General features: G+C 36.3%; 1 protein-coding gene across 8 annotated transcripts in view; it reads right to left on the reverse strand.

Moving 5' to 3' along the window:
* Window positions 1–924: 924 nt before the first annotated feature.
* Atrx (ATRX chromatin remodeler) overlaps window positions 925–12,439 on the reverse strand; it is a 129,300-nt gene continuing 117,785 nt past the window's right edge. For all 8 annotated transcript variants that reach the window (XM_034486303.2, XM_034486300.2, XM_034486298.2 and 5 more), the window contains 5 exons: window positions 7,264–7,413; window positions 6,187–6,312; window positions 5,408–5,503; window positions 4,782–4,910; window positions 925–3,871 (listed from right to left, as the gene is read on the reverse strand). In XM_034486303.2, coding sequence (XP_034342194.1) covers window positions 3,593–3,871; window positions 4,782–4,910; window positions 5,408–5,503; window positions 6,187–6,312; window positions 7,264–7,413 — 780 coding nt within the window. In that variant the 3' untranslated portion in view covers window positions 925–3,592. The remainder of the gene's footprint in view (window positions 3,872–4,781; window positions 4,911–5,407; window positions 5,504–6,186; window positions 6,313–7,263; window positions 7,414–12,439) is intronic.

Below are 12,439 nucleotides of genomic sequence, written 5' to 3' on the forward strand. Positions count from 1 at the left end.
CTGTCTCCTTAGAGGTCTGCCAGAGTCTGACATATTCAGAGGAGGATGCTCACAGCTAACCATTAATCTGATCAAGGGGTTCCCAATGTAGGAGTTAGAAGACTGAAGGGTTTGTGGCCCCATGAGGAGAGCAACAATACCAACCAACCAGAGCTCCCCAGGGTCTAAACCACCAGCCTAGAAACACATAGGGAGGGACCCACGACTCCAGCTGTCGGGCATATGTGGGGAAAGAAAGCCCTTGGTCCCATGAAGGCTGAATGCTCCAATGTGGGGGAATTTGAGGGCTGGGAGGTGGGTGGGTGGGAGCACATCCTCACAGAAGTAGGAGGAGGGAGAATGGGATAGGGGGTTTCTGGGTGGGGGAAAATGGGGAAAGAGAACATCTGAAATGTAAATAAAATATCCAATAAAAAATTAATTAAAAAAACAGCACTGAAGGAAAAACAAGAAAAATACTGAGTTTATACAACAAAAAACAGGGTTGGAGTACACAATGCTCAGGAAGTCTAAAAAATTGTGACTTCTTTAGTGGTCAGATACTATGGTTTCCATGCATACACTAGGGCTTCTGGGCAGTAATCACCCAAATCAAGGGTGGGAATCGGCCCTGCCTGACTTAAATGAATGGCACAGCTGTGAAGAAGCAGAGAATGATGCTGCATTTACACAGAGACAACCAAAACTGAAACAACACACACACAAGGCTTCCTGGTATGTAAATTCTTTTTGAGGTTAATCTCCTTTTACAGAATTTAGTATATAACAGAGTCAAAAACCAAACTTCTTGACCTCCCAAATAGTAAACAACTAAATGTGCAAAAGAACCACCATTAGACAGGACATCAAAAGCTATACATTTCCTAGGAAACAATATGTGCACAGATTTTTCAAAGCTGTGAAAATGCAATAAAGAGCACGACACATTTTGGTCACTTTATTAAATGACATTAAATAGTTTAAGTTTCTCAACTACTAAACAGCACTTTGAATGGTGAAAACACAGAGAGTATATTGTCATACTTGAATGCTTTTCTTTAAGAACACAATTCCAGTCCTTATATATATTACAAAACAGCCTTAAAGGAAGAAGTGACATCTTTTCTACAGTACTTAAGATACTCAATACAGAACCAAAAAGCAGTCTAACAGAAAGAAAGGCAAGTCTTCACAGCTGTATGATTTCAGCAGCCAAAGCTGGATGACGGACTGAAACATTACTATACAACCGGGACAAAACATATACAATATCACAATTCTAGGCCAAACGCTTTACACCCAAAGAAATAAAACAGGTTACAAAATGTGGAGAATTTAGCAGGCAAAACTGTATTACAAGCAACATTTTTAAATCATCATTTAAGCCATTGCAACTATTTAAAACATCTAAAACAAATATAAAACTGAGCCTTTTAGTATCTTATGTGTTTTTTTCTTTATTTGTTAAAACTTGATGTTATACTCAAAGTACATATATTATGTTGCTAAAATATCAAGTGAGAAGAGTGTATGCAAGTGGTCCAAGATCTATTTCAAACTCTCTGATTTCCAATTAGTCCTTCTAATTAGTTACTATTTTTCAAGTTATAGCTTCGTCCATTGGCAAAATGGACTATAATGTTGCCTAAAATTTTCACATCTGTGTCTTTGAGTAAATAATTAGACCATATAAAAATTCCCATGTCTAGTAAATCAGTTTGAAAGTATTCTGATAAGTTGGCCAGAGCATACTGCTTTCAAATACTTAATTCACAAGTCTTGCTTCTTTCATTTCTTCCAAACTAAATGCACATCTGCCCCCCTCCCCAATTAAATAAGCTTGATTATGGCTGGCACAATATCCAAATACATGGAGTTCATTAGTGTGTTTTATCATGGGAAGGTAGAGCCACCATACCTCACTTATTGTTGATCAAAAACCAGTGGGTGTGAATATTTTAGCCACTAGTCTTACAAGATAAAAATGGAAATCTTTTATTATCCAAACAACTAAAACCAGTTTTCAGCTCATGTTCAATTCAATCTCAATCAAGTCCAGTGATGCCTAGAACAAATACTCCACCCAGCTTTTCTTTAGCTGTTTCTACTAGTTTTCCATCATTATTTCAAAATTGATATTGCCATAATGAGTTGACTCCCATAGTCAAACACAATCTTCTTACTGAAGAAACTTAAAACAATCAGATCGAACATGAATGAAATTATAGGTTGTTTTGCACAAACCTGGATCTAGAAAAAGAAATACACTGATTTTTCTAGTTAAAAAATCCCCTCTTAAGAATATTAGGTGAATTAACTTTATCCAAGAGGAAGAGTAAGAAGAGGAGAAGAAGATGGAAAGGGAGGGAGAGGAGAGGGAAGAAGAGGAAGAAGAGGAGGAAGAAGAGGAGGAAGAAGATGAGGAAGAACAATGAAAAGAAAGGAAACCAACTCAGGTCAAAACTGGGTGAGGGGATCAAACTTGAAAACAATTTACTAAACTGAAAAGGAACTTGGAAGAGGGAAGAGGGTGATGAGTGAAAAAGAAGAGTATAGAAGCCAGTGATCCTTATCTTTAAGAGGAATTATTTCACAATACTGACAGTACTAGAGACTATTAAAGCACATTCCTCATGTGAACTTAAAGTCAGCAAAGGTTCTGCCATTTTGATGTTGTTTATAAAACAGGGTGTGAGCTTAAAACCACAATTTCAAGCGCTCTAACTTGATTTTCTTAGTTTGCATCCCACTGCCAGCAACAGGATGAAGCACCAGCACTGGCACCATGGCTGACAGATTGGACTTCCATTAGTGCCAGGATACAGGAAACTTGTATGCAGAGGATAATCCACAACCCTGAAATCTTACCAGTAGTTATTTCAGCACATACAACTGAAAATAAAAAATGGCAGAAAGACTAAATAAGAAAAGGAATTTTCTTATATTCAAGACTGTACTTAAGGCTGTTTCTACAATGCTAAGATAACTGCAAGGCTCCTCCAACTTCAGAGTAGTAGTTCTGAGGAATATTGCACACACTTCTGTGTCTAAGATAATCCTTAGATCTAACTTTGAATCACAGACACAATATTTAGCAGGAGCCCAGTTTCAAACTTCAGTCAAAAGAATATTAAGACCATTTCAATCACTCTAATCAAGAAATGGAATTAGTACAAAAGTATTTTTTAACTTGAGGAATCAACTCTAAGAACTCAGCTGTGTGTTTTTATATGTAAAGAGCGAATATATAAATCTTTATTAATTTCTAAATTCATTAATTTTATGACAATTTCATGGTTGCTAAAAGCAGGCATAAAAATTTAGAGAGGAAATCTGTGGAACTGTTACTGTTATGGAAGGATTTGTTTTCACTGAAAACAATTTGAAATATCTTCTGTACTCAATGTGTGTAAGAAGATTGTAGGCAATATCACTGACAAATGTCAGAGAGAAATGGTATGCCCTATTTAAAAAAAATTTAAACTAATATGGAAGATTGGCATTTAAGGGGTCCAAACTATTTATACAGTTGAGTTCTGTTAAGTCATTGATTCCTAAAAAAATAAAAGATCTTTCTATGATTTTAATAATCCTTTAAACTTTTAGTGCAAAATCACATTGATTTCCCTGGGGAAGGTCCTGGATTTTTGCTTCTCATTGGGGGTGGTGCACGCTGTAAGGGTGGTGGCTGCATACCACCAGCTACTGACTGATACATTCCTCTCATATCAATCTGCTGGTAGTTAGAAGGAGTCATGATTAAATTTGGAGGCTTTGGCATCATGAGGTGACTCAGTGTTGCTTGCTGATAAGTCAACTGTTGCTGTTGCTGTTGACTGTATTGCTGTTGGAGCCGTCTGTTCATAAGTATTCGCTGAACACAGCTGATTAACTGGAAAGAGAAAAGGGAACTGTATATATCCAAGTGTTATGTCCCGCCTCAAAGAGGCAAATCTCAAGTTTTGAGTTAAAATCAATTTGCTAAGGGAGTACCATACCAAAAGGAAAACATATTACTGTTATGACCATTACTAATTTGATGGCATTCATAGGACCATTACTGTAGAAACCAGTTAGTAACACCATTTAGTACTAAATTCTCTTAATGACTTGACTATTGTGTTGCAGGCAGCATATAGGTTAGTTGCCATAGTAACCTGTCCTGCACTGTGATTAGTCTCAAGTATTAGTTACAGCACTTTTTGTCAACTCTCCTTTCTTTGCCATTCTCTTGAATATTTCACATGATGACAGACAAATATTTAAGTGATGAACACCAAGGGGAAAGCATTTTAATGGGAATAATTCCTACCTAAAGGTCTCAAATTCCCTAAGACAATTTAAAAGCACATGATTCTACACTGCTTCCTAGTAAACTCATGCCACAGAAATAGATTGTGCTGGGGAAAATGGCCAAGGATCATGGAATATGGCAGTGTTCAGAACATGCAGGCAATTTAGTAGGTGCTTATACATCATTCAGGACACCATAGTCTCCAAATAAATATACTGAAATGTCTACTTTTAGAAAATATTAGAATGTGACAGAAGAAGCCAAAGTCTTAAGACAGTTCTAAATGTCCAGAAGAGATTAAAAATAAAATTATAAAGAAACACATCCTGTAAAAACATCAGGGAGAACAGATTGTGACATCACTCTTTCAGCCAAATCTCTCTTAACACTACTAGTTTTTAGCACAACTTGAGAATAATCTATGACCATTCATTTTGTATTTATTCCACTCATACCAACTCATAAAAACAGAAGAAAATCCAACAGATCCTAGAGACAGAGTTCTCACCATCTGTTGCTTTGTCAATACATCATTGTAGATTGCTTCTCTTCGTTTCACGTCAAGCTCCTGGCTGGCTTGTCTACTTAATGCTAGTGCTTGTACTTGGGCCTCAGAGAGATTCATGTTTTCCTTCCACTAAAAGAAAGATATTTCTATTTATTCCTTATAACTGTACAACTGAGCAGTAACCATTAAGGTGCTTAATATGGTTAGGCTTTTTTAACCCCACTCCCTTCTTCCTTTATTCATTTCTAAAGAAGCCAATGCTAGGAGAACAGGGACTAAGCTGTCTATTAGTGTATATGGGTTAGCTTCCTCTGGAGGAACAACTATTTGGATTTAACTTGTGGAACTGTTAACATTAAAAATGTGTTTCTACAAACAATGCATATGTTTCTGTGCTTGATGACTCAATTCTTGTAATTTACCCATTCTCTTTTATGTCAGCATCTATGCAAAATGGATAAATTACAGCTTGAGACTGTTACCCAGCTTACTGGTACTTAACTATTTTGAATCAAGGATTATATGATTTTTCCCACAGAAAGTAGAAGAGTGACCAGAAGTTAAAGCAAAGGATGTGAGATGCACATGGACTGGAGGTTGAAATAAGACAACTGTCGTTTGCTTACTACAGTTGAAATGATGTCTTCAAGAGGCTGAATCCTCACTGCTGTCACACTGTTCGTTGCTTCTACAACTTTTTCTCTTCCTTGATTAATAAGGTCCTAGAAGGATATAAAAATAAGGAAACGGGGCAGAAGGATGGTATAGTCTTCAAGGGTACAGATCATTCCTCTTGCCACTTTATAGCACTTGATTTATAGCCTAAGCAATCTATAAGTGAAGTAAAACTCAACGTGCAAGAGACTTTTTAGGAAGATACAAATTTGGGATTTATTGAACCAATTAATTTAAATGAATCCATGAGCAAATTTTAAAAATGAAACCACAGATTCAGTTAAATTATTAACCACTGATAACATATTCCAATATTTCCTATTTACTTCATACTTTATTCTAGTTTTAAATCACACACACTTCACCATGAAGGACTGCAGCATACACTTAATGGCACCTCCACATTGTAAGTAAACTCATGAATATATTTAACCTACTTGCAAATATTAAGCAAGTGCTTTTCTTTCAAGTGATCGAAATGCTATTTCCCTAGCCATTCAGCTGCCCTATTATTCCTTAATTAAAATAATCCAAACTACATTAATTCAAACATTGATTCCTTTGTGCTCTGCAAAACCTCCATTTTACTATATTAGGTTGGTCCAAAAGGTCAACAAATAAAAGAAAAGTGTCTTGATCTATTCAGGGTAATCTTTTAGGGAATGTGCTATTCCTACATAGGGAACTGCCTTTAATTCATGTCCAACCACCTTTGTCCCTTATAACTCACCTCCAGCTGCTGATTACTCATTGTAGACAGGGCTCCCAAATTGAAAGGAATATAAGGAGTTTGAGAGGTGAAAGTGACAGGGGGTAAATTGGTCCCAGTCGGTATGTTGAAACGCATGGTCAGTCCCTAAAACAAAACGAAATATGCACTTTCACATAGTGATTAAAAACTTGAAGTTCTACATCACCTACTGGTTTAGCAAAGAATCTACTTTTCTCAGATCTAGGAAATTATTAACAGTCTTCCGCAGACAAACAAAACACACTACTTACCTGAAACCAAGATCTTATTACATGGAAAGGTTTAACCCCTAAAGGTGCATTCTTTTTTTTTCCCTAGTAATTCCCACACACTGAGGGAACTCAGTGAATTCTAATGAGACTCCTAACATCATATTGACATTAAAGAAGTTTGGTACAGTGAGTTAGGGATTTGAAGAGGATTCAGATACTAGGATAATGTTTCTATGTTCAGGCAAATTTTTGCACAACTGGGCTATTATTTAAAACAGATATGAATTATTTTAAATAAAGATGCTGGCGGAGCTTGGTATTAAATGTACAGCTTTGAATTCGGCAAGGACTAAGCAAAAAAGAAGTATTTTTCTTTTAAGTATAACCTACAATCTTCTCCCTGTTCTACTACAGCCAAAGCCCTTCAATTGAGATTCCTAACTAGGGAGCCTGTACCTGAGGACCAATTATATTAATTTATCTTCCTTCAAATATTACATCTCTCTTCCTTCACTGCTGGTCAATGACTAACATAAAAACAGAAACCAAAAAGGTTTTGTTTCTAATTTGTTAACCAGATCAGTCTCCCAATGCTGAGCACAAATATTCTCTTTGTCTCCACCCTTCAAGTAGCTGGAACTACAGATACTATACCTACTTCCAAACGCATTTTTAGTTATTAGCATAGCTTACACACACGTAGCATATCTTTGATGCAATATCAAAGTTCACTGTGGCATCCTTATACATGCAGAGAATGGACTTCAATCATAGTCACTCCTGTTAAGCTTCTCCCTTTCCCCTAACATCTATCTCCAGGAAAAGGGCATTTTGAACAAAATACCTTCTTTTCTGCTTCATATTCAGCCCAAGCTGCTTTCCTTTCTTCTTCGGTCAGCTCCTCTTCTTCTTTGTGGTCCAAAAGAGAATCATGTTCATGGTATCCTACAATGTGCTCTTTGTGTATCTGAAGAAGTTCTGCAAGTATGGTATCCTGTTTTTTTGGAGGTAAATCATAATTATTTTCCCCTCTGGAACATATCTTCATAGTTCTAGACAGAAGTAGAAATTGACTGCTTTTCATATTTCCCAATGTATACTATAAGTTACCTAGAAAACAGACCTCACATCCAAATTTCATGTTAACTTAGCATATTTAGAGTTTTTTTTTTTTAAAGAGAGGGCTGGCCTCTAATTGCTATGTAGCAAAGGATGACCCTGAACTCTTCATCTTCCTGCCTCCATCTACAAAGTGCTAGGATATCACTTACAAAGTCAAATTTAAACTGATACATATTTTCAATTAATTACAAGAGTTATAAACAATGGTGTCCTGAGTAGTTGCTGTTGCTTATTATTATTATTATTATTATTATTATTATTATTATTATTATTATTATTATTGTTGCTGTTGCTGTTGTTATTGTTGTTTATATTTGTGTATGTGTGTACAAGTAAGCCACAACATACACCAGAGCATGCAAGAATAGGTCAGATAACAACCTGCAGGAATTTAATTTAATAACATTTAGTTCCTCCTTCTATCTTATGGGTCCTGCCTGGGGCTCAAACTCAGATCATTAGGTTTGGCACCCACCCATCTTTACCCACCAAGTGATTTTTGCCAAACCAGAGTCCGTTTTTATGAGTTATTTTTAAGTGTGCATGTGCATTAAGTACAGTGCCCTTGGGCATTGGACTCCCCTGGAGCAGGAGTTACAGGCAGTTTGTGAGCTGTGAATTGTGGGATTAAACTCTGTTACAGGGTAGTTTGTGCTGTTAACTGCTAAGCCACCTCTCCACTCCTAAGACCATCTTTGAACATTAAAAATTGAATATTTAAATACCCAAGTTCTGCTCTGTAATTATGACTATGAGAGCAAGGTAGAAAAGAGACAGGGTGGGAGGTTAATATGAATGTCACAAATATAATACTTTTGCAAATAAAAAGTGTAGCCAGGCAATGTGACACAATCCTGCAATCCCAGCCACTGCTTAGGTTGAGGCAGAAGGATCAAGGGCTACCCGGGCAATTCAGTGTGTGACCTTGCCTCAAAAACATACCAAACACAAATGTGGGGCAGTAGAAAAAAGGAAGAAACCCTATTGTAATAAGCAAACATGTGAAAATAGCCACAAGCTGTGAAAAACCATACATGAATACATAGATATATATAAAAATAATTCATTTTATAAAATGCTTTTCCAAGGTTGTTAACAAGTTCTCTTAGGATATACATTTTAAACTATGACTATAAGTGCAAGAACAAATTCTTGGTCAAATGAATGCTGGCTAGGTATACAGCATGTAAAAAGCACACTCACTCTGCATCTAGCAATCCTTAACTTACACATAAGTTTAAACATAGAAAAAGCCAACATTTGCAAAGCATTGCTTCCACATATTTAACCATACCTAGATATATGATCCACAAAAGGTAGGAACAAAAATGTCTGTTAAATAACTCAAAATGAGAGATTCGTATCATAAAGCCCTAAGCCTTTTCCTGTACAAGAGCAAACACGGACACTAATTCCATATAATGTGGTATCTAACTCACAGAAACAACCTTCGCTACTGTAGCAAACACTTAAAATAGTTACTTCCTTTCAAAAAAGAAATAGAACTGACTTTTTAAAGATATAGCTGTTATTAAATTAATAGGCTGGCAAGCCAAGGATGGGTAAGATTCTGCACAAAGCCTTACCAACCTACGACAGAAGTGCATTGCTTTTCATAATGCATATTCCACAACAGGTGAGGAAGGCATTCTTGGCAGAAAGACCTAAGACAGGCTCAGTCTTGTTTATGAAATAAAAAAGGGGGAGAGGCAGAGAGCTTTTGGGGCTGCTTGGCAGGAATATGACATTGGCCAAGTACAAGGAAGTGGGCTTCAGGTAGAAATCTGACATTAGGCTAAAACAAAGAAGTAATTTCAGGCAAGAATCTACATCTTAGGCTAGAACAAAGAAGTAATTTCAGGTAGAAATCTAAATCTTAGGCTAGAACAAGGAAGTAGGCTTCAGACATGAAAATGACCTTGGGCTAGGACAGAGAAGTATGCTCACATATTTTGGTCATCCTGATAAGCCCTTAGAAACAGTGATCATGGGAGTATTCACATAATTGGATTTTATGCCTTGCTTGTTCTTTGACTATTTGTGTTTATTGTCTTGCTTGTTCCTTTACTATTTGTATCTATTGCTAGACCCTCAACCTAGAACTGACCTTAATTCTTGCATGTAATTAAAATGGGATAAAAGCATAAAGAAGGAGGGGGGATGGGATGAAGGTTTCTAGGGAGGGGAAATGGGGATGACGTCTGAAATGTAAATAATTAAAATATCCAAAAAAAGATATAGCTGTAACTAGGACTATATAACTCATCTTGACATGCAGTATATGCTATACTTCCTTTGCTGAAATGAGCAAGCTTTTAAAAGGTCATACAAAGAAAGGATTTCAAGAAAAATTCCTGGTAGAACAGAGAGATGCTTTGAAAGGTACTGTCTGGTGTAGTAATCTTCCATCCAAATCTTAGTTGTTGGACTGTGTCCCACTAACAAGCTCATTATCACTTGCTCAATCTCTATAGCTGTTACTAGGGCTAGCAAGCAAAGAGATGTGCCTGTCTTTATAAATTCCTCTATGAAAAGAGAACATGACTCCCATGACTACCCCAACCACAACTGAACAGATATAGATATTTTACTTCTCCCTGGCAGTAAGTGATAACTGTAACCAAAATTACTATCAGTTCATTTCTCTGACAAGGCTAGCTACTCTAGGGACTAAGAGAACTCTATACCACTGGATCTGGAGTTAATAACTCTGATAACCACTGAGACCTCTGGCTATGAACAGACATTAAATATGGATGACTACCTCTTAGAAGAAGATGTTACAAGAATAGCAGAATAAACAGAAACACGTAAGTTTTTTTTTTAAAAAATAAACACCATGGCAATTGAGTATGTTCATTTCTCAATCACAACCCAATTCAAACATTACTGTAGAGAAGCTTTTCCAGAAATGTGTGTTACACACACAGTAAAAAAGGCCCAAGACATCAGCGAGTTTTATCAGGTTAGTCCTTAGCATCCTATAATTTCAAACCCAAACTTGCTGACTTCAAATTAGGAGAAATTGAGGACCAGGCAAGTGACTTTTCCAATTACACATGGGACGAGCTGGGACAAGCAACTGAATATCCCAACTCTTATCCAGTAATTATTATTATATCACACTGCAGAAAATGCTTGGTTTCATGAGGCTTGGCTCCTCCGTTTCCTGGGTCTACTTTTTAAGGTAAAAACCATAATCCCTTGAAGGATTCTGGGCAAGAGAGAAACAGCATAATGTCTTTCATTTTTCTTTACTTTTAACATTTTTTAACTTTTTTGAGTTTTCTTTTCCTTAACAACTGTATGTTAACTTTTTAAAGATTTCTTTATTTTTTACTTTATGCATTTGGGTGTTTTACCTGCATGTATGTGCACCATGTGTGTTCCTAGTACTCACAAAGGCTAGGGTATGGATTACCTATAACTGGAATTATAGATGGTTGTGAGCCACTATGTGAGTGGATGCTTAGAATCAAAACCAGGTCCCTTAGAACAGCCTGTGCCATCTCTCTATAGTCTCAGTGTAAGGTTACTTTAATCAAAAAAAAAAAAAAAAAAAAAAAAAAAACCATAAGATTAGTTCCTGCACATACTAAAGATGACATGTACAATTTTATCATTTTCATTCTAGATTCAAGACTTATTTTATCAAAACAAAGTATGATCACCTAATTAAGGTCAGGTAACGGTGACAATTCAGCCTCTGTCCAAGCAATACTGTCCCCTTTGATTCATCGCCAATTGAAATACCAGTAAGTTAAGGAAAAGCTCGCATAACTTGGATTTCTACCATTAATTCAGTTTGGAGCCTTACTAACATAGTAACATAGTAACATAGTCCATCAATCCAAAACACAAAAACAAACCAGAAACTCCTCATATTATTTTCTAATGAATGTGATAGTTTCTCTTTTCAAACAAATTAATGAAATACTAATATCTAACTATATAACCTGGAGACAACAATGAATAACGTTATATATTCCTCCACATATGTATAGATGTAGCTTTTCATAAAAATGGGAACACATTATACTTAGTTGAAATCTACATTTCTCCTTTGTTATCTTTGCATGAACATCACTTTACACCAAAAACAAACCACTGTTTTTGATAGATGCAAAGAACTTACATTATATTAGTGGTTCTCAACCTGTGAGTTGCAACCCTTTGGCAAACCTGTATCTGCAAAAATATTTTCATTACAATTCATAACAGTAGCAAAATGACAGTTATTACGAAGTAGCAACAAAAATAGTATTATGGTTGAAGGTCGCCACAACATGAGGAACTGTATTAAAGGGTAGCAGCATTAGGAAGGTTGAGAGTCAGTACACTGTATAGAAAACCTTCATCAACTGTTCCCTTTTAAGACATTAAAATTGTTTGCCTGTGTTGAATATTATGACACCTGCAATAAAATGAATTAATGGATATACTTTAATAATTTCCTCACGTATAGATTATGCTGATACTCAAGTCCTTGGACAAATATGTGTGCTGTAATCATCATTTTAAGACCCTACAGGGATGGATGGCTCAGTTCGTAAAATGCTTGCTTTGCAAGCATAAGAGCCCAAGTTTGGGTGATGTCCGTGATTGGCCTGTTCTTTTCTGAGGGGAAGAGGATCTGAGGGAAAGAGGAGGGAGAGAAGCTGGAGGGGAAGAGGGGAGGGGAAATTGCACTTGGGATGTAATATATAAGAGAAGAATAAATAAGAAAAATAATATAAAGGAAGAAAAAAGGCTTAGAGAAAGGAAGGGGATGGGAGTTAGTCATTGCTGTAAACTCAAGACTGAGGAAGGAGGAACTCTAGGGCACACTGGTCAGCTAGCTTAGTCAAATCTGTTAGCCAAGTTCAGCAAGAGATCCTATTTCAAAAAAAAAAATCAAG

Source organism: Arvicanthis niloticus, chromosome X (assembly GCF_011762505.2).
Source record: "Arvicanthis niloticus isolate mArvNil1 chromosome X, mArvNil1.pat.X, whole genome shotgun sequence".
In the NCBI taxonomy this organism is placed as follows: Eukaryota; Metazoa; Chordata; class Mammalia; order Rodentia; family Muridae; genus Arvicanthis; species Arvicanthis niloticus.